Source organism: Oncorhynchus masou, chromosome 28 (assembly GCF_036934945.1).
Source record: "Oncorhynchus masou masou isolate Uvic2021 chromosome 28, UVic_Omas_1.1, whole genome shotgun sequence".
NCBI lineage: Eukaryota > Metazoa > Chordata > Actinopteri > Salmoniformes > Salmonidae > Oncorhynchus > Oncorhynchus masou.
The window spans coordinates 80,389,317-80,409,869 of NC_088239.1; the positions used below are offsets into that span (position 1 = coordinate 80,389,317).

At 42.6% G+C, this 20,553-nt stretch overlaps 1 protein-coding gene across 1 annotated transcript; it reads right to left on the minus strand.

Moving 5' to 3' along the window:
* Positions 1–522: 522 nt before the first annotated feature.
* On the minus strand, positions 523–19,124 carry sptlc1 (serine palmitoyltransferase, long chain base subunit 1). Its single transcript, XM_064943557.1, has 15 exons — positions 19,016–19,124; positions 15,907–16,014; positions 15,698–15,792; positions 15,271–15,364; positions 14,261–14,333; positions 9,423–9,555; positions 9,174–9,303; positions 8,502–8,591; positions 8,080–8,187; positions 7,752–7,847; positions 7,239–7,335; positions 6,539–6,593; positions 2,497–2,614; positions 1,944–2,017; positions 523–1,816 (listed from the first exon to the last, which is right to left on the minus strand). Exons 1-15 carry the CDS (start codon positions 19,067–19,069, stop codon positions 1,723–1,725), a joined length of 1,419 nt encoding a protein of 472 aa, XP_064799629.1. The 5' UTR covers positions 19,070–19,124; the 3' UTR covers positions 523–1,722.
* Positions 19,125–20,553: the final 1,429 nt, after the last annotated feature.

Sequence of the window (20,553 nt, forward strand, 5' to 3'; positions counted from 1 at the left end):
GAACTCTCCCCCAAGGAGTGAAGCAACTTTGGGGCGCTTTGTGTTGTGAGAGAAGCGCCATCTAGGGGCGAATTATGTGATACGTTCAAGACCTTGATTTGCATCATTGTCTCAGAGGTCTGCTCTGTGGATCATTTGCGCATTGGTCGATACCTACAATAAGGAACTTATTAATGATTCTTACATTTTACTAACCCTTAAAGCCGAAATATGCGATTGCTACATACATTTTGGGACTTTTATATTAATGATATACCCATTGATTCTTGAAGAATATAGAGTATAAATCCTCATGTACTTAAGTTCAACAGTTGTCTTCCATCAGAACCCAAAATATAAACTTGTTTTACTCCAATGTTTACAAACGTAAACAAACACTATACAGCCTCAACATGGTTAAAACTATAATTTAGATATCATGGATGTCCTGTCCATGGATGATACATAAATATGAGTGGTGACATTGCTCCAGCCCCACCCGTTTGACGACCACCCCCCCCCCCCCCCCAAAAAAAAGATACGTTACCATTTTCCCATTTATTTGATTAATAGGCAATCAAATTGATAGCACATTTAGCAACACAAAGGCACATAATATACTGCATATTGGATGTTGTATAATTGAACCAGTGAGTATGTCTTTGTTACAAAAAAGTGACACTAGTGTGTCTTGCAGGAGTGTCATTGTGTCACTCAACAATAGGCTTCAACATGAAAATGAGATTGATGTGCATCACAGTGCAAATGTATTTATATTCAAGTTGGCATGTGTTAAAACTCTCAAATTACATTAAGTGAAATTTGTATGCAAATCACTTGTGTGATCTAATGAAGAAATTGAATTAACTGTTCAAATCAAACTTCAAATCATTTAAAAACACGTAAAAACACTGGAGGCAAGTTACTTAATGATCAGTAACAGAACAAAATGTTAATACGTTCAAAGAGCCTAACATAAAAATAAATCCCCAAATGATAAATACCGCCAGGGTGCCAATGCAGGCTGACCAAACCATGATGCCAAGTGGGGCAATTGTTTCTTTTTCACATCTTACCAATCTTGCAAGTCTTAAAATCAGTGACCGCTTAGAATCAAATATGAATTAGTATACAAGACACAAAAAAAACCTAAAATAGGTGCATTTCATACAACGCACTGTGATAATGTGAAACTCTTTTGGGAATACAATCTAACATTTAGGCAAAAGACAGAAAATACACCATATGGTTTGTGTCAGTATATAAACAAACAAAAACAAAGAAACGGTTTCATAATACAGTATGTATATAAAATCATTTTAAAGTAACTTCACTTACAAAATGAATCAGCTCTTTGGTTACAAATATTTATTGTTTATTAGTTAAGACTTTCAACCTTCATTCAAACAGATAGTGACCTGAATGACGGTTGGGGGACGAGGCCCAGATTTTACATTCATTTATATGTGAGAAGGTGAACGAGAACCGTCAGCAAAATGAGAGGTCAAACATAAATAAGTAGCTGTGAGAAGGATAATCTGATTTAAAAATCAACAACGCTCCTTCCAGAAAGTGTTGTCCACCTTGAGTCTTCTTCTCGAGTTTGTGGATGAACGCACCCGGCTATGCCTTGATGGGCCTTTCCAACATCGCTGTCGATTGATGCTCTGCGAAGCCTGGAGGTGAATCCTGGGAATGTCGGCAAACTGAGAACGGAGAACTTCAGGTCTGGTTGGTCAGGAATCATTTGAGGATAGCCAGAGCTGCCTCTCTGATACAGGATGCAGCTTTCTCAATGTCCTCTTCAGTCTGCTCGATGGTGACCACTACCCGGATCCTGCAGACAGTGGGACCGTCATGGCAAATGTCATCTTTCAATGCTATAACTTCCAATAGATATTCTACTCATTTACAACAAAAACTGCATACATAACCTTTATGTTAATATATATTAATGAACTTACGAAGGCGGAGGGAGAAACCGCTCCTCTTTATCCAAGTACCGAGCTAGGGTGAGTGCGATCTGTCTCTCCAAACACTGGTCAATGAAGAACAGTTAAAACCATCAAACAAAACCTACACAAACAGCTCTCGGGGAAAACCAAGGCCACTTGTCAAAAATAAACTCATGCTATCCATCTCTATAGTAGTTCCTCCATATGTAATGTAAAGTAAAAACACTCACCTATGAGCAACACTCAAGAATTTAATTTTACCTTTATTTAACCAGGCAAGTCAGTTAAGAACACATTATTTTCAATGACGGCCTGGGAACAGTGGGTTAACTGTCTGTTCAGGGGCAGAACGACAGATTTGTACCTTGTCAGCTCGGGGGTTTGAACTTGCAACCTTCCGGTTACTAGTCCAACGCTCTAACCACTAGGCTACCCTGCCGAATCAAGGCAAACCATTTTAAATTGAAAAAATAAAATTTAAAAAAATCAACATAGTAAAAGCCCATGTTTATCATTGAGACCTAGTGTTCTAAAATATGTCATACAAATGTATATGTCTTACGTAATCTACAATGCTGCGAAGCATCCTCACGTCAGTGTCTCTGGATCCAGAGCTTCTCTCTAGCTGTAGGTGAAGGGCAGGGGCATAAACTTCCCCTATTACCTTCACCCCAGGACTCCTGCAATACAGAGATGACATCTACATAAGAATAGTGTAAATACAGATTTCACAGCAGAATAAGAGTCTATTTGAAAATACTTATTCACCAAATCATACATAAAAAAAAAAAGTTAAAAAAATCTAAAACCAGATAAGTATTACAACTTTGAAAGGCCTACTACTTCTTCAAACCCTTGAGAAACCAAACACCGAAATTCCCAATGTCTTACGCATATTGAATATGAAGTGCTTTCTCCCTACAGACTTCTTGGAACAGAAGAATTCTTAGCAACCCTGTGGTCATAACTCTGAACATGCTTCCCTTTTAGAGTTGCTGCAGTTTTCAGCTCTGGGAAGCTATTTACAAGGAAAGGAGGTTCTTCTAGTGCTGCTTTTCCACAGTAACACCAGTGTTCCACCCTGATGTTATACTAGGGACATGGGGTTTACATATCTAGGGCTGACAATGAGGACTTGTGAAGAGCAGAATCAACAACATCTGCATCAAGACAGTTGCTTTGTGAGAAGTTGTCAAAGTCCGCATTTAACCCTTGTTATGTAAATGACAGCTGAAAAGTACCAGTGGCCTGGCTTTGTCTCTAAGTGAGAGCAGGTCTGCCGGAGCCATGGCCCAGTGAGACATGGGTGCCAGCCCACGTAGATGGAAACAGAGGAGTCTGAGCCTTTTGGGTAAAACACTGGGGTAGATCCTGGGCCTTTTGGGTAAAACACTGGGGTAATTCCTGAGCCTTTTGGGTAAAACACTGGGGTAAATCCTGGGCCTTTTGGGTGAAACACTGGGGTAAATCCTGAGCCTTTTGGGTAAAACACTGGGGTAAAACCTGGGCCTTTTGGGTAAAACACTGGGGTAAAACCTGGGCCTTTTGGGTAAAACACTGGGGTAAATCCTGGGCCTTTTGGGTAAAACACTGGGGTAAAACCTGGGCCTTTTGGGTAAAACACTGGGGTAAATCCTGGGCCTTTTGGGTGAAACACTGGGGTAAATCCTGGGCCTTTTGGGTAAAACACTGGGGTAAATCCTGGGCCTTTTGGGTAAAACACTGGGGTAAATCCTGGGCCTTTTGGGTGAAACACTGGGGTAAATCCTGAGCCTTTTGGGTAAAACACTGGGGTAAATCCTGGGCCTTTTGGGTAAAACACTGGGGTAAATCCTGGGCCTTTTGGGTAAAACACTGGGGTAAAACCTGTATGGAAATGTTCCGATGTTCCAATCATATTGACCCCTTTGTTAACTTCCCAGCACATTGTGTCAGGTATGAAATACTTACTACATCCCTATGGAACAAGACTGATTTTGTGATGTATAGCCTAGCTATGGTATAGAGACAGCCAATATAAGCAGTTGGAGGGGGGGGGGGGGGATCTGGATAAAGAGAGACATGTGAGCCTCAAAACTAGGAGGTGGTCTCCTAAGAGATATCCTATTGCCAGACGAGAGGAAGAGACGCTAAGCAGACACCATGGAACAGTCACAGGGAGAATCCATGGAAAACAGAGCGACTGCTGTTATGGTTTGGTGTATAGGATTTCAACATGTGTAAAAACACATATGGATAACCCCAGGGTCCCGCACCGAGGTTGAGCGAAGAAGGTAAAAGGGGAAGGTTGTGTGAGAGCAGTGCAATGGCGTGTGGAGATCTCATTGTTAAAAGGTGTAATAAATAACTGAAAATGTCTGCGTCTCGTTTTAACTACTCCCATGCCCTGCCTATATTCACTGTTTTCTAGAGTTGGGTTTCATTTCAATCAAATTTATTTATAAAGCCATTTTTTTTTTTTACATCACCCAATGTCACAAAGTGCTGTACAGAAACTCAGCCTAAAACCCCAAACTGCAACAAGCAATGCAGAAGCATGGTGGATAGGAAAAACTCCCTAGAAAGGCAGGAACCTAGGAAGAAACCTAGAGAGGAACCAGGCTCTGAGGGGTGGCCAGTCCTCTTCTGGCTGTGCAGGGTGGAGCTTATAACAGAACATGATTGGTTTTCACTCTTTTTCCCCCGCAAGGACCAGTGTTAATATAATGGGAACAACCTGACTGCTAGGACATACAGTTGAGGTTGGAAGTTTACATACACTTAAGTTGGAGTCATTAAAACTCGTTTTTCAACCACTCCTCAAATTTCTTGTTAACAAACTATAGTTTTGGCAAGTCGGTTAGGACATCTACTTTGTGCATGACATGTACATTTTTCAACAATTGTTTACAGACAGATTAATTCACTGTATCACAATTCCAGTGGGTCAGAAGTTTACATACACTAAGTTGACTGTGCCTTTAAACAGCTTGGAAATTTCCAGAAAATTATATCATGGCTTAAGAAGCTTCTGATAGGCTAATTGACATCATTTGAGTCAATTGGAGGTGCACTTGTGGATGTATTTCAAGGCCAACTTTCAAACTCAGTGCTCAGCTCTAAAACCGCCATAAAAAAGCCAGATTACAGTTTGCAACTGCACATGGGGACAAAGATCATACTTTTTGGAGAAATGTCCTCTGGTCTGATGAAACAAAAATAGAACTGTTTGGCCATAATGACCATCGTTATGTTTAGAGGGAAAAGGGGGAGACTTGCAAGCCGAAGAACACCATCCCAGCCGTGAAGCACGGGGTTGGCAGCATCATGTTGTGGGGGTGCTTTGCTGCAGGAGGGACTGATGGACTTCACAAAATAGATGGCATCATGGGGAAAAATGATGTGCATATATTGAAGCAACATCTCAAGACATCAGTCAGGAAGTTAAAGCTTGGTTGCAAATGGGTCTTCCAAATGGACAATGACCCCAAGCATACTTCCAAAGTTGTGGCAAAATGGATTAAGGACAACAAAGTCAAAGTATTGGAGTGACCATCACAACGCCCTGACCTCAACCTATAGAACATTTGTGGGCAGAACTGAAAAAGCGTGTGCGAGCAAGGAGGCCTACAAACCTGACTAAGTTACACCAGCTCTGTCAGGAGGAATGGGCCAAAATTCACCCAACTTATTGTGGGAAGCTTGTGGAAGGCTACCCAAAATGTTTGACCCAAGTTAAACAATTTAAAAGGCAATGCTACCAAATACTAATTAAGTGTATGTAAACTTCTGACCCACTGGGAATGTGATGAAAGAAATAAATCACTCTACTATTATTCTGACATTTCACAATCTTAAAATAAAGTGATGATCCTAACTGACCTGAGATGGGGCATTTTTACTCGGATTAAATGTCAGGAATTGTGAAAAACTGAGTTTAAATGTATTTTGCAAAGGTGTATGTAAACTTCAGACTTTCTGAAGTCTTGGCTGATCTCTTGATTTTCTCATGATGTTAAGCAAAGGGGCTTGAAGGTAGGCCTTGAAATACATCCACAGATACACCTCCTATTTAGTCAAATTATTTTATTTTGCCTATCAGAAGCTTCTAAAGCCATGACAATTTCCTGGAATTTTCCAAGCTGTTTAAAGGCACAGTCAACTTAGTGTATGTAAACTTCTGACCCACTGGAATTGTGGTACAGTGAAATAATCTGTCTGTAAACAATTGTTGGAACAATGACTTGTGTCATATACAAAGTAGATGTCCTAACAGATTTGCCAAAACTATAATTTGTTAACAAGTCATTTGTGGAGTGGTTGAAAAACAAGTTTTAATGACTCCAACCTAAGTGTATGTAAACTTCTGACTCCAATTGTGCACCGCCCTATGGGACTCCCAATCATGGCCGGTTGTGCTACAGCCTAGAAATGAACCAGGGTCTGTAGTGACGCCTCTAGCACTGAGATGGCAGTGCCTTAGACGCTGCGCCACTCGGGAGCCCCAATGATATCAATCACAAAATATGCATTAAGGCGGCCTGGATCTTATCGTTCAATGGAAAGTTCACAAGACCATGCAACATAACAATTCCTTTCCCAGGACAAAAATCAACTTAACTTACTCTTGCAACGCTTTGTGGACGTGTTTGCACTTCTCCCTCAGGATGGTAAAAATTTCTACAACACAAGAGAAGGGAAAAGGTTCAGTATTTTTCATTCTCAGATTGAAGCACCAGACGAGCCAAGTTCCAGCTGGCGTACAGTAATTAGTTTACCTTGGCCAGTGTGTGGCTGGCACATTTTCAACAGGGAGTGAGACTGGGGTCTGCTCGGCAGTGCTAAGTGCACTCGACCTCGGCTCACGCTGTGAGACACGCGTGAGTGCACACACGCACGTAAACATACTTAGCATTCACACACACACACACACACACACACACACACACAAATGAACTGTTCAAGCACCAATCACACCTAATAACACAAACACTGAAAATAACTTTCACTGGACATACACACTTAGAAATTGCACTGCCATTCCTAGAATCCTCCTTATTGGAGGAGAGGAAAAGCTGTCCAGGTTGTGGATCAGAAACTCAAATTGATCACATGGTGTTTCACTGAAGTGCTGCCAATTCAATCAGGAATAGTCAAAGGAAGTCTGGAGACATTTGATTGGAATTTAATAATCAAAATTGGTGATTGACATGAATATCAGGGGGCAAATAATTGTTCTAAGTGTAAGATATGGTGTGTGTGTTTGGAAGAATCTTTGTTGCGAGTGAATGTGTGTGTGTGTGTGTGTGTGTCTCGCTCATCTACCTGGGTCTTCCTCCATGATGTTAAGGGCCTCTATGGCTGCAGCAGCCAGCATGGGGGGCAGGGAGGCAGAGAAACAGTACCCCTGGCCTGACAGACGCTGAGAAACACACAACACATCAGACCTGGGAAACACAGAGAAACAGTACCCCTGGCCAGACAGACGCTGAGAAACACACAACACATCAGACCTGGGAAACACAGAGAAACCATACCCCTGTACAGCAGACGTCAGACGTGTACAGCTCACGTACATGTATACAAACAGACATGTTTTCCTCTTTCAAAGTAGAGCTTTACATGATACAGCTGTTTTTAGAAAAACAACTGATCATTGAAAGCATGTTCGCTTTGTGCGTGTGTGTGTGTGCAAACTGCTTATGGGAATTGCTCCAAGTGTTTGTCGTTTGGAAAAAACAAGAGACAGTTTAGGGAGCAAAACCAGTTTACACAGTGGGCCTCCAAGACAGACTGGGAAATACTGCACTCCAATCTGTAAAAGCCCATTATCAATACCTGATGGTCTATGACGAACGACCTTCCACAGCAGAAACCACCAATAGAAGCCACAGCGTTCTCCATGTTGGCACTAATGAGGTCAATATCGTCAATCTGAAAATGACAAATAGGAACCAAAGGGAGGGTAGTGAGATCCACCACACAGAACCCAGGGTCATGTTCACGAGGGCACACAATCAAAGACGTTTCGCAACAGAAAATGGAAGCAAGCGTTTCTAATTGTCCAGGTCGTCCCTCCACGTTTCAGTCAGTTGTCCTCTGTTTGGTGTCTATTGAACATGAACCAGATTTAATCCATCCTATGGCTGTGTGGCGTACTACTCACGTTGACCCCAAAGTGTTCCGTAACCCCTCTGCCATGTTCTCCCAGCACCCCGAACGACATACTCTCCTCCAGGAAGATGCGGACCTTGTACTTGTACTTCAGCTTCACCTGGTGGCCAATAGAAATATGAGATGGAAGGTGGAACATACCAAACACTATATTCTGTTGTAACGTGCTAGAAACTCGTCCCATAGACTGAAAGTGAAAAAAGGGCGAGAGCTCATTTATATAGCTGCAGTTGATACTTTGATCAAAATACTGTATAATATGAACCACGAATCCAAGTACCATCATTACAAAGTACCACATGACACACACAGCTCTATGGGAATCAACAATCGGTGTGCTCAACTCAACAGTAAAAAATTTTTTTTTAAAGTCAACCATCTTGGGGTATAATGGAACCGTATTGGGTCACTCACCAGGTCTGGAAGGGGACAAACATCTGCAGTGTTAATATACAGCCCTTCCACTATGATGAACCTCCTGGTCACTCTGGCCTTCCGAGGATTCTACAGCAATAGAACAAGATAGGTTTGATAAGTGTGACTTTCAAATGGCCTCCACACACCTACAGGTCAACTGGATGGTGTTGAAACAAATGGTGGCAGCCCTCACACAGATTTTGTCCCAATCAAATGCTTGTAAATGTGGGGACTAGTGAAGAAGCGCAAGCATCAGTAAGGAGATATTATTGAGACTCAAGAGTCTTACATCCCAATTCTTCACCCTTCTTCTGAAGTGTGCACTTCCCATCATGAATTTAACTAGGTTGGAAACTCCCATCAGCCAAAACTTACACCATTCCTATACTTTTAAATCCATGCCAGGAGGAAATCTCAATTGCATTTCCTTGTATCCTTGAGTCCCCTCTCCAAGCTTCCTTCTCAAAACACAATGGATGAGGTCAGAGTTCCCTCCCCTGGGTTTTAAGAAGGAGGTGGGGAGAGAGGATGCAAGAAAATGCAATTGAGATACTCCCACTGAGTATGTAAGTGCACACTTAAGAAAAAAAAAAGTGCAGAGAATCGGGATGAAGAGATTGGTCAAGTGGATGGTGTTGACAAAATGGTGGCAGGCCTGCTTGGACGAACCCTCTGATCCTCGATCTCCTGCTCTTTGAGCAGTCTCTCCAGATCTTCCATGTCGTTGTGTTTGAAGTACTTGATGAAACTGCGGGAGGCTTGGAGACCCTTTTGTATGGAGAAACATGCTGCCTCATCCCTGGAAAGATTGAAATAAATATGGATCCAAAATGCTTGTTGGAGACTAAATTCAAATAGGACTAGTTGGCGTGTTGAACCAATGGGGGGGGGGGGTGGGTGTGTGAGAGAGAAACTTACACAAACACTATGTCTCCTCTCTTGGAGTAGGCAGGTATGGCACTAGCTATCGTTGCAAAGCCATAGGAATAGATGATGGCCTCCTCTGTTTTCATGAACTTGGCCAAACGATCCTCTAACTCCAAGTGGACATCTGGAATGATCCCCCCCAAAAAATGTCAGAGTTATGGAGACAAATGGAACAATAATAAAATAAAAAAATGTTTTAAAGAGACCGACATGGATGTACATGTACAGACTGACAACCCTTCAGTCTACATTTGTACATGTTGACACATAGGACATCTTGTAAGATCTGAAATATTCAAGAGGGTAACAGAGCTGCAAATCCAAATTTTATTTGTCACGAGTCAAATACAACAGGTACAGTGAAATGCTTACTTACAAGCCCTTAACCAACAATGCAGTTAAGAAAAATATTTAATAAATAAACTAAAAATGTAAAAACATAAAAGAGCAGCAAAATAACAAGGCTATATGGGGGGGGACTGGTACCAAGTCAATGTGCAGGGGTACAAGTTAGATGAGGAAATATGTACAGTACCAGTAAAAACACACCTACTCATTCCATGTTGACATCAAAACTACATGGAATCATGTAGTACACCCCCCCCCCAAAAAAAAAGTTATATTTAAATCATTTTTGCCATGCTGAGGGAGAAGTGCAAACACGTCCACAAAGCGTTGCAAGAGTAAGTTAAGTTGATTTTGTCCTGGTGAAGGAATTGTTATTTTGCATGGTCTTGTGAACTCTCCATTGAACGATACGATCCAGGTCCTTCTTAATGCATATTTTGTGATTGATATCATTGGGCTCCCAAGTAGCGCAGCGGTTTAAGGCACTGCATCTCAGTGCTAGAGGCGTCACTACAGGCCCTGGTTCAAAATATATTTTATATTTGAGATTCTTCAAAGTAGCCACCCTTTGCACACTCTTGGCATTCTCTCAACCAGCTTCATGAGGTAGTCACCTGGAATGCAATTCAATTAATAGGTGTAATTTGTTAAAAGTTTATTTGTGGAATTTCTTTCCTTCTTAACGCGTTTGAGACAATCAGTTGTGTTATGACAAGGTAGGGGTGGTATATAGAAGATGGCCCTATTTGGTAAAAGACCAAGTACATATTATGGCAAGAACAGCTCAAATAAGCAAAGAGAAATGATAGTCCCATCAACCTGAAACATTTCAAAAACATTGAAAGTTTCTTCAAGTGCAGTCGCAAAACCCATCAAGCTCTATGAAACCGACTCTCATGAGGACCGTCACAGGAAAGGAAGACAGTTACCTCTACTGCAGAGTATGAATTCATTAGAGTTACCAGCCTCAGAAATTGCAGCAAAAAATAAATACTTCAGAGTACAATTAAGACACATCAACATTAACTGTTCAGAGGAGACTGCGTGAATCAGGCCTTTATGGTCAAATTGCTGCAAATAAACCACCACTAAAGGACACCAATAAGAAGACTTGCATGGGCCAAAAAATGAGCAATGGACATTAGACCAGTGGAAATCTGTCCTTTGGTCTGATGAGTCCAAATTTGAGATTTTTGATTGTAAACAGTCTTTGAGACGCAGTGTAGGTGAACGGATGATCTCCGCATGTGAGGTTACCACAATGAAGCATGGAGAAGGTGTGATGATGAGGTGTGGTGGTGTGGGGTGCTTTGCTGGTGACACTGATTTATTTAGAATTCAAGGCACACTTAACCAGCATGGCTACCACAGCATTCAGCAGCGATACACCATTCCGAACCATCAAACAGCCAACTAGTGTTCAGCATGTGGGAACTCCATCAAGACTGTACGAAAAGCAAAGCATTCCTCATGAAATGAAGCTGGTTGAGAGAATGCCAAGTGTGCAAAGCTGTCATCAAGGTAAAGGGTGGCTACTTTGAAAAATCTCAAATATGAAGATTTTTAAAATTTATTTGTTTATCACTTTTTTGGTTACTACATGATTCCATGTGTTATTTCATAGCTATTTCATCGTTTCATAATGTAGAAAATAGTAAAAATAGAGAGAAACCCTGGAATGATTAGCTGTGTCCAAACTGACTGGTACTGTACATTTAGGTAGGGGTAAAGTGACTATGCATAGATATTAAACAGAGATTAGCAGCAGTGTAAAAATATGCAAATAGTCCGGGTAGCCATTTGATTAGCTGTTCAGCAGTCTTATGGCCTGGGGGGTAGAAGCTGTTAAGAAGCCTTTTGGACCTAGACATGGCGCTCCGGTACCGCTTGCCATGCGGTAGCAGAGAGAACAGTCTGACTAGGGTGGAGTCCTTGACAATTTTTAGGGCCTTCCTCAGACAGAGGTCCTGGATGGCAGGAAGCTTAACCCAGTGATGTACTGGGCCGTAAGCATTACCCTCTGTAGCTCCTTGCGGTGATGCAACCAGTCAGGATGCTCTCAATGGTGCAGCTGTAGAACTTTGAGCATCTAAGGACCCATGCCAAATCTTTTCATTCTCTTGGGGGGGGGACAGGCATTGTCATGCCCTCTTCACTACTGTCTTGGTGTGTTTGGACCATGATAGTTTGTTTGTGATGTGGACACCAAGGAACTTGAAGCTCTCAACCTGCTCCACTACAGCCCCGTCGACGAGAATGGGGGTGTGCTGGGCCCTCCTTTTCATGTAGTCCACGATCATCTCCTTTGTCTAGATCACATTGAGGGAGAGGTTGTTGTCCTGGCACCACACTGCCAGGTCTCTGACCTCCTGCCTGTAGACAGTCTCATTGCTGTCGGTGATCAGGCCTATCACCGTTGTGTCTTCGACAAACTTAATGGTGTTGGAGTCGTGCTTGGCTACGCGGTCATGGGTGAACAGGGAGTACAGGAAGGGCCTAAGCAAACACACCTGAGGGTGCCCCCATGTTGGGGCTCAGCGTGGCAGAGGTGATGTTGCCTACCCTCACCACCTGGGGGCTGCCCATCAGGAAGTCCAGGATCCAGTTGCAGATCGAGGTGTTCAGTCCCAGGGTCCTTAGCTTAGTGATGAGCTTTGAGGGCACAATGATGTTGAACGCTGAGCTGTAGACAATGAACAGCATTCTCACGTAGGTGTTATTTTTGTCCAGGTGGCAAAAGGCAGTGTTGAGTGCAAGAGCTTGCGTCATCTGTGGATCTGTTGGGGTGGTATGCAAATTGGAGTGGGTCTAGGGTTTCCGGGATAATGGTGTTTATGTGAGCCATGACCAGCCTTTCAAAGCACTTCATGGCTACCGACGGGAGTGCTACCAGTCGGTAGTCACTTAGGCAGGATTGCTTGGTGTTGTTGGGCTCAGGGACTATGGTGGTCTGCTTGAAACATGTTGGTAGTACAGACTCACGTCAGGGATAGGTTGAAAATGCCAGTGAAGACACTTGCCAGTTGGTCAGTGCATGCTAGGTTTACACATCCTGGAAATCCATCTGGCCCTGCAGCCTTGTTAATGTTGACCTGTTTAAAGGCCTTACTCACATCGGCTACGGCGAACGTGATCACACAGTCATCCAGAACAGCTGGCGCTCTCATGCTTGCTTCAGTGTTGCTTGCCTCGAAGCGTGCATAGAAGTAATTTAGCTCATCTGGTAGGCTTGTGTCACTGGGCAGCTCACGCCTGGGCTTCTCTTTGTAGTCCATAATGGTTTGCAAACCCAGCAACATTCGACGAGCGTCGGAGACGGTGTAGTAGGATTCAATCTTAGTCCTCTATTGACACTGTCTGTTTGATGGCTCGTCTGAGGACATAGCGGGATTTCTTATAAGCGTCCAGATTAGAGTCCGACTCCTTGAAAGTGGCAGCTCTAACCTTTAGCTCAGTAGTATTGAGCGAGTCACTGCTACTTCCTGCTTTAGTTTTTGCTAGTAGGCAGCAATCAGTAGGATAGAATTATGGTCAGATTTGCCAAATGGAGAGAGAGCTTTTTATGCATCTCTGTGTGTGCAGTAAAGGTGGTCTAGAGTTTGCACATGTAACATGCCGGTAGAAATTAGGTAAAACGGATTTAAGTTTCCCTGCATTAAAGTCCTTGGCCACTAGGGGCGCCACCTCTGGATTAGTATTTTCTTGTTTGCGTATGAGTGCGGTCGTTGAGTGCGGTCTTTGTGACCGCATCGGTTTGTGGTGGTAAATAGACAACTACGAAAAATAGATGAAAACTCTATTGGTAAATAGTGTGGCCTGGTCCTTTATCTGGAGTAAATCCTTTGAATACGACTTAAAGAAATCTTTGTCCAGTTCGAGGTGAGTAATCGCCGTTCTGATATCCAGAAGCTCTTTTCGGTCATAAGAGACCGTTGGCAGGAACCTTATGGACAAAATAAGTTAAAAACAAGGCGAAAAAACTCCCACAAAATAGCACAATTTAAAAAAACATTTTTTATTTTACCTTTATTTTACTAGGCAAGTCAGTTAAGAACAAATTCTTATTTTCAATGACGGCCTAGGAACAGTGGGTTAACTGCCTGTTCAGGGGCAGAACGACAGATTTGTACCTTGTCAGCTCGGGGATTCGAACTTGCAACCTTTCGGTTACTAGTCCAACGCTCTAACCACTAGGCTACCCTGCCTCCTCTACACTCTAACCACTAGGCTTCCCTGCCTCCTCTACACTCTAACCACTAGGCTACCCTGCCTCCTCTACACTCTAACCACTAGGCTACCCTGCCTCCTCTACACTCTAACCACTAGGCTACCCTGCCGCCTCTACACTAACCACTAGGCTACCCTGCCTCCTCTACACTCTAACCACTAGGCTACCCTGCCGCCCATGGTGGGCGGTTAGAAGCCCGTAATAAAAGCAGATTCCGGTTCTCAGAGCATGATTTTTCCTTAGAGTAACTCACCAAAGGTTCCATAGAAACCTCTTGGACCACAGGTACCAACACCATACCTCCTGAGAGAAGTCAAGGCCTTTTGCTGTCAGAGAAAGAGGGGAAATAGAGCAGTTGATATTCATTGAAATGCTTTTGTCCTCCTACAAATATGCATTGCCGCTATAGGCATGAGTGGCGATGGTATGTTCAGAAAGACTAAAAAAACAGATAGATGGGTTAGCCTACATCACGAAAACGATGCGCACCCTTCAAAATGGGGCAGAAGTGTGTGAGTTGCCAGATAGCGACCAACAATGACAAGAAACAGCCATGTGGGGAATCATTAGTGACTCGTTTCAGCTAGTTTCTTGTTCTTGATACCTTGTCTAGTTTTGACTGATTTCATGTCAATGCTAATATGGCAAAAATATTTGCTAGCTAGCGAACCAACAACTTTAACAACGTATTTGAGAGACAAGTGCTCATTGTACAAATGTATTTATGTTTTCAATAAACATTGGGATGGAGAATAAATATAGTTTACATGTTGTCAACATTCTAAACCAACTGTCTGTTTTGCCCCATAGTTGTGCATGTGTCAGTTGTGTTGCTAAACAACCAACATGTCTATAAGGTTAAGCCCAAGAGATACACCATTTGTTGTCAACATAGGCTACTAGTGCCCATAGGGGTACTTGGCATATGGACAAATAATATGGGAACACGGGCTGTTTCATCATTTGTCGTGTAAAAACATAGACTTAATGGTCAAATGAATAATAGTCCCGATCGGTTGAACCGAGGCAGGCAGAGTAAAATGTAATTTGGAGTACAGTAACCTAAATAGGTTGAGAACCAGTGCAATAAGCCATGATTACTGAATGATTGGTTTTTGTTTCAGTGTTCGTCTCCACGAAAGTATTTTGCTCATGTCTTTAGCATTGTACTGTGCCAACAGTTATTCAAAATGTAATCAAAAATGGCTAATATCTTAGAAAATAAACAAAAAAAGGTATGCTTCTACTTAGAATAGTACAGACCTTCACTCGCTCGTTGTCAAGGAAACCCAAGAAGTTAAATGAAGCAAAGTTAATGCACTCTTTTCCATTTACAATGATTTTGTGGCTTGGTGGGCTGTAAAAGAAAATGCCTGCTATTAGCTAAACACAACACAAGGTTCACTTGATGTTAGAATGAAGTGAGGTAGACAGCTAGACCGACCAGGGTACTGTTCAGTAGGCAGAAAACTGTTTTGAAACCATGTACAACGTTAACTTGTTCAACAAGACCACATATTGTAGTTTTTTCTACGGTGAGCCCTACTGAACAGGACCCAGGTATTTGACTGTACTGTGTAAAGCAAACAATAATTGGCTAGATTTGCCTACTCGGAAAGATGTTATAGTATAGGCTGTGAGATCATTCATTGCACTTCAAAAACAAGTCAATAAAGCATCATTAGCTTACCCAGTGACTATGTCATAATTGAGGGAAGGATGGTCTTTGGACATAGGAGGGACAAGGGGTTCTGGTTGCCATTCTTCAATTAAGTCCTCCTTTTCCTGTTATAGACCAACACTACGGAGTTAACACATTGTGCCAGAAACAGTTGCACGCAGAATGTCCATCCAGAGTGTCCTATGCACTCACAGGTGGGTGAAACCATTTTTCTCTACCTTCTCTGTGAGGTCTGAACGCTCCTGTAGTTTGTACGTCTTTGAAAACAGTAGTCTGATGATCCACAATATGAGGATCCCCTCCAGGACCAGATGGTAGGCAGGTGCCTGGGGAGAGAAATGGGTCAAATCTTATTTGTCACATGCGTAGAATACGACAGGTAGACCTTACCGTGAAATGCTTACTTACAAGCCCTTAAACAACAATTCAGTTCAAGAGTTAAAAACATATTTACAAAATAACAACGTTATATACATACGGGGGGTACCGGTACCAAGTAAATTTGCGGGATTTTAGGTTATTCGAGGTAATTTGTACATGTAGGTAGGGATAAAGTGACTATGCATAGATAACAAATAGTGATTAGTAGCAGTGTCAATGTAAATAGTCAGGGTGGCCAGTTGATTTGTTCAGCAGTCTTATGGCTTGGGGGTAGAAGCTGTTAAGGAGGCTTTTGGACCGAGACTTGGTGCGCCGGTACCGCTTGCCGCGCGGTAACAGAGAGAACAGTCTATGACTAGGGTGGAGTCCTTGACAATTTTTAGGGCCTTCCTCTGACACCGCCCCGTCGATGAGAATGGAGGCCTGTAATGGACCTCCTTTTCCTGTAGTCCACGATCAGTTCCTTTGTCTTGCTCACATTGAGGGAGAGGTTGTTGTCTTTGCACCACACTGCCAGGTCTCTGACCTCCTCCTTATAGGCCGTCTCATCGTTGTCGTTGATCAGGCCTACCAACGTTGTGTTGTCAGCAAACTTGATGGTGTTGGAGCCATGACTGGCCACGCAGTCGTGGGTGAACAAGGAGTACAGGAGGGTACTAAGCACGCACACCTAAGTGGCCCTGTGTCGAGGATCAGCATGGCAGATGTGTTGTTGACTACCCTTAACACCTGGGGGCTGCCCATCAGGAAGTCCAGGATCCAGTTGCAGATCGAGGTGTTCAGTCCCAGGGTCCTTAGCTTAGTGATGAGCTTTGTGGAAATTATGGTGTTGAACACTGAGCTGTAGTCAATGAACAGCATTCTCACATCTCTTTTGTCCAGGTGGGAAAGGGCAGTGTGGAGTGGAATTGAGATTGCATCATCTGTGGATCTGTTGAGGCGGTATGCAAATTGGAGTGGGTTTATAGTTTCTGGGATGTTGGTGTTGATGTGAGCCATGACCTGCCTTTCAAAACACTTAATTTCTAACGGTGAGTGTTACGGGGCGGTAGTCATTTAGGCAGGTTCCCTTCTCTTTCCTGGGCACAGGGACTATGGTGGTCTGCTTGAAGCATGTAGGTATTACAGACTCGGTTAGGGAGAGGTTGAAAATGTCAGTGAGAACACTTGCCAGTGGGTCCACACATGAATACACATCCTGGTAACCTGCCCTGGTAATCGGCCCTGAATACACGCCCTGGTAATCGGCCCTGAATACACGCCCTGGTAATCGGCCCTGAATACACGCCCTGGTAATCGGCCCTGAATACACGCCCTGGTAATCGGCCCTGAATACACGCCCTGGTAATCGGCCCTGAATACACGCCCTGGTAATCGGCCCTGAATACACGCCCTGGTAATCGGCCCTGAATACACGCCCTGGTAATCTGCCCTGAATACACGCCCTGGTAATCTGCCCTGAATACACGTCCTGGTAATCTGCCCTGAATACACGTCCTGGTAATCTGCCCTGAATACACGCCCTGGTAATCTGCTCTGAATACACGTCCTAGTAATCCGTCTGGCACCACAGCCTTGTGAATGTTGACCTGTTTATAAGGTCTTGCCGACATCGGCTACGGCGAGCGTGATCACACAGTCATCCGGAACAGCTGGCACGCTCCTTGAAAGCGGTAGCTCTGGCTAGCTCCCATGGGGGAGCGGTAATCGTGCTTACCAACGCTAGGATCATTACAGTATCTTAGATACTTCCCCTCTCCCAAACCATGTAAAGCAGTTGTTGACAAGTGTACTCAAGTAAAAGTGGTCCAACTAATTTTACTTGCAAAATTGAACTCAACCCGCAATAGGTCTACTTGTCGTTCCATTTTAACTAAGAGCCATGCTGACATGTCCCAAAAAATGACAAGCACAGATGCCTATACTTGTTAGGTTAGCCCATGATCATGACCGAGTTCCATTACACACGTTTTGAACATTAACACCGGTTTTGGAAGCATAAGGACCTTCTCTTTCAAATGAGTGAAATAATATTTTAATTGATACATGCCTTTTTAGGGTTAGGGTTCCCACACTGCCAATATTTTCATGTTACAGCACTTGTTTATGAAAAACAGATGGAAGACAGAGTGGACTACCTGTGCTAATTAGCCATCTGTGTAAACGGAAGACAGACGCCACAAACTGAAAAATACTGTCCGCTGCAACTGTTAAAACAGTACACAGTAAGAGTGTATTTTGCATTTGTGAAATTATTTTTGATGTGACATGAAAGTAGAAGGAAGTAGAAGGATTTCTGTTTCTAAAACTTCGAACCAATTCGCCTTTAAAACAGAACATGTACGGTCCTTGGACTATAAAAGAGTCACTTTTGGCTCCTTCCGTCCATAATTGGGCTACTGTTAAGGAAATAACATCACTTACTCAACAAACAATATGTCTACTAACCAAATGTGGCTCCATTTCACGGGGTATTGATCAGCAATGCTAACGTTAACTGTCAAGATAATAGCTCTCAAATCATAAGATGAATGAAGTTGGAACAAACTCAACCCAAAAACTATCAAAATATGCCCTCGACGTGGAACAGGTGAAATAAAAATAAATTGGTGTGTGTTTCGAAATTAAGATCATGGAAAATGTATGTAGTGTAAAGTTTTGTTATAAAATCATCACAGCCCCCTTCGTATTTATCTCACTACGATTGGCTCATACTACCAAATCGAACGACGCACCTTTGACACGAATGACTATTGGCTACAATATTCTGTCAATCATACCTGGTAACAATATGAAGCACACTTCCTGAAAAACCGGAGTTTTCTGTCGTTTCTCTCTTTTTACATAGTTTAATACACAAACAACATATGAGACAGTTTTTTGTAACTGAACAGAATACATCGACAACTTTAAATTTAAAAAAGTATTTAAATAAAGACAAATTACCTCGTAGAGTGCTTGTACCATCTCCACTAACACCCACTGCTGCCCCGACGCCATCTTGGTTACCTGATCACATGGTCAACGTCATAGTCCATAAAATGAAGGGTGCGTTCGTAAGTTCACTGGTTATCTCCTCCAATTAATTAACGAAAACGCAACACCGGTTGAATATAACGGATGTCAGTAAACGTCGCAAAATTGTTGCCAGCAGCACAGTTAGTCACCAACCCAATAGAACACATGAAAACAGCCTAACCAGCTCTGCTAATACGAATCAAATGGTGGTGTTCTCTCATTTGTGTCTGGAAGTAGTTAGCCAACTTTAGACAGTAAGTTTGGGTGCTTGACTGCCGTTGTAAGGTCAGAACGCTCGCATCAACCCTACTCCTTGGCCATAGCATCCAGTGTGCGCTCTGAACGGCGGTCCTCTGAATTTGCGAACGGACAATCTGACAACGCTCTGAATTTAAGAACGACCAGACCATCCTCCAGCACTCCAGAGTGAATTTACGAACACACCCGAAGATGCGGAAGACCTCTCGCGAATGCGCATTAGGGCTGCGCCCCTTTCCCGGCCATGGCTTGAAGGGTTTTGCGGTTTTCTCAAATGATCGTCAAAAGTTTAAATCTCCGGGGTGAACTATAATAATTCAAAAGATTAGAAATCGCTTTTTTTTTTAAAAGGTACAGGTACAAGACTGTACATACCAGAATTAGGGGGCAAACTAACTGCTCATCCCATACAATGGCGCGGTCTGTATCGCCCAATCAGAGAGCAGATTACAAGTAACGTGACCTGTTAGCGACACGTAAAGGCATGTTTGCAAAGAGAGCCCCAGTGTTTCAATAAATACCTTGATTACTTAAAAAAAATATATATATATATAATTTTTAAAACAGATCACATGAGTTGTATCTTATCTGTGATTGGACGATACAGACAGTGAGGCTCATGGTTAAGTGTAGGTTCTTGGTGCTATTTGAAACAGAATCTGACACTAAGAATACAACTTCTCAACACAAACGTGGCCTGCTTCGCTACGTTTTTATTTTTTTATTAATATCAAATCAATACATAAAGCACATGAGGGAACACAAGCATACATAGATTACAAACAATAGACAATCAAGCTAGGGGGTACAATATCACATTACAATTACACAAGGACCTTAAGGGACATGCATATACTTACAATTCTAACAGCTTTTTTGTTAGTAGAGCATTTAACCGTCTTAAAATACAGTTCAATTTCTTTTTGTAGGGTACGAAAATGTGGTTTTCTGTTTGTAAATTTACATTTGTGTATATGAAATTTGGCCAAAAGAATAATGAAATTAATTACATAAAAATGATTCTGCTTATTTCTATTGTATGTAAAGAATCCAAACAGTACATCTCTCCACAATAGTGTAAAATCTTCATAAATGTGTTCAATTATAAACCTACTGATGTCTTGCCACAGTTTTCTTACATGCATACAATGCCAAAAAAGATGCAACACTGTTTCTGGGTGGTCATTACAAAAGGAGCAATTTGAGTT

What these genes read in the sequence shown, in the direction of transcription:
- sptlc1 (XM_064943557.1), bottom strand. Translation starts at nt 19,069, where the DNA reads ATGGCGTCGGGGCAGCAGTGGGTGTTAGTGGAGATGGTACAAGCACTC. An exon ending in TTGACAACGAGCGAGTGAAG is followed by an intron (nt 14,334 to 15,270) that starts GTCTGTACTATT and finishes TTTCTCTGACAG; the next exon opens with CAAAAGGCCTTGACTTCTCT. An exon ending in CATCATGGAGGAAGACCCAG is followed by an intron (nt 6,594 to 7,238) that starts GTAGATGAGCGA and finishes CTTGTGTTGTAG; the next exon opens with AAATTTTTACCATCCTGAGG.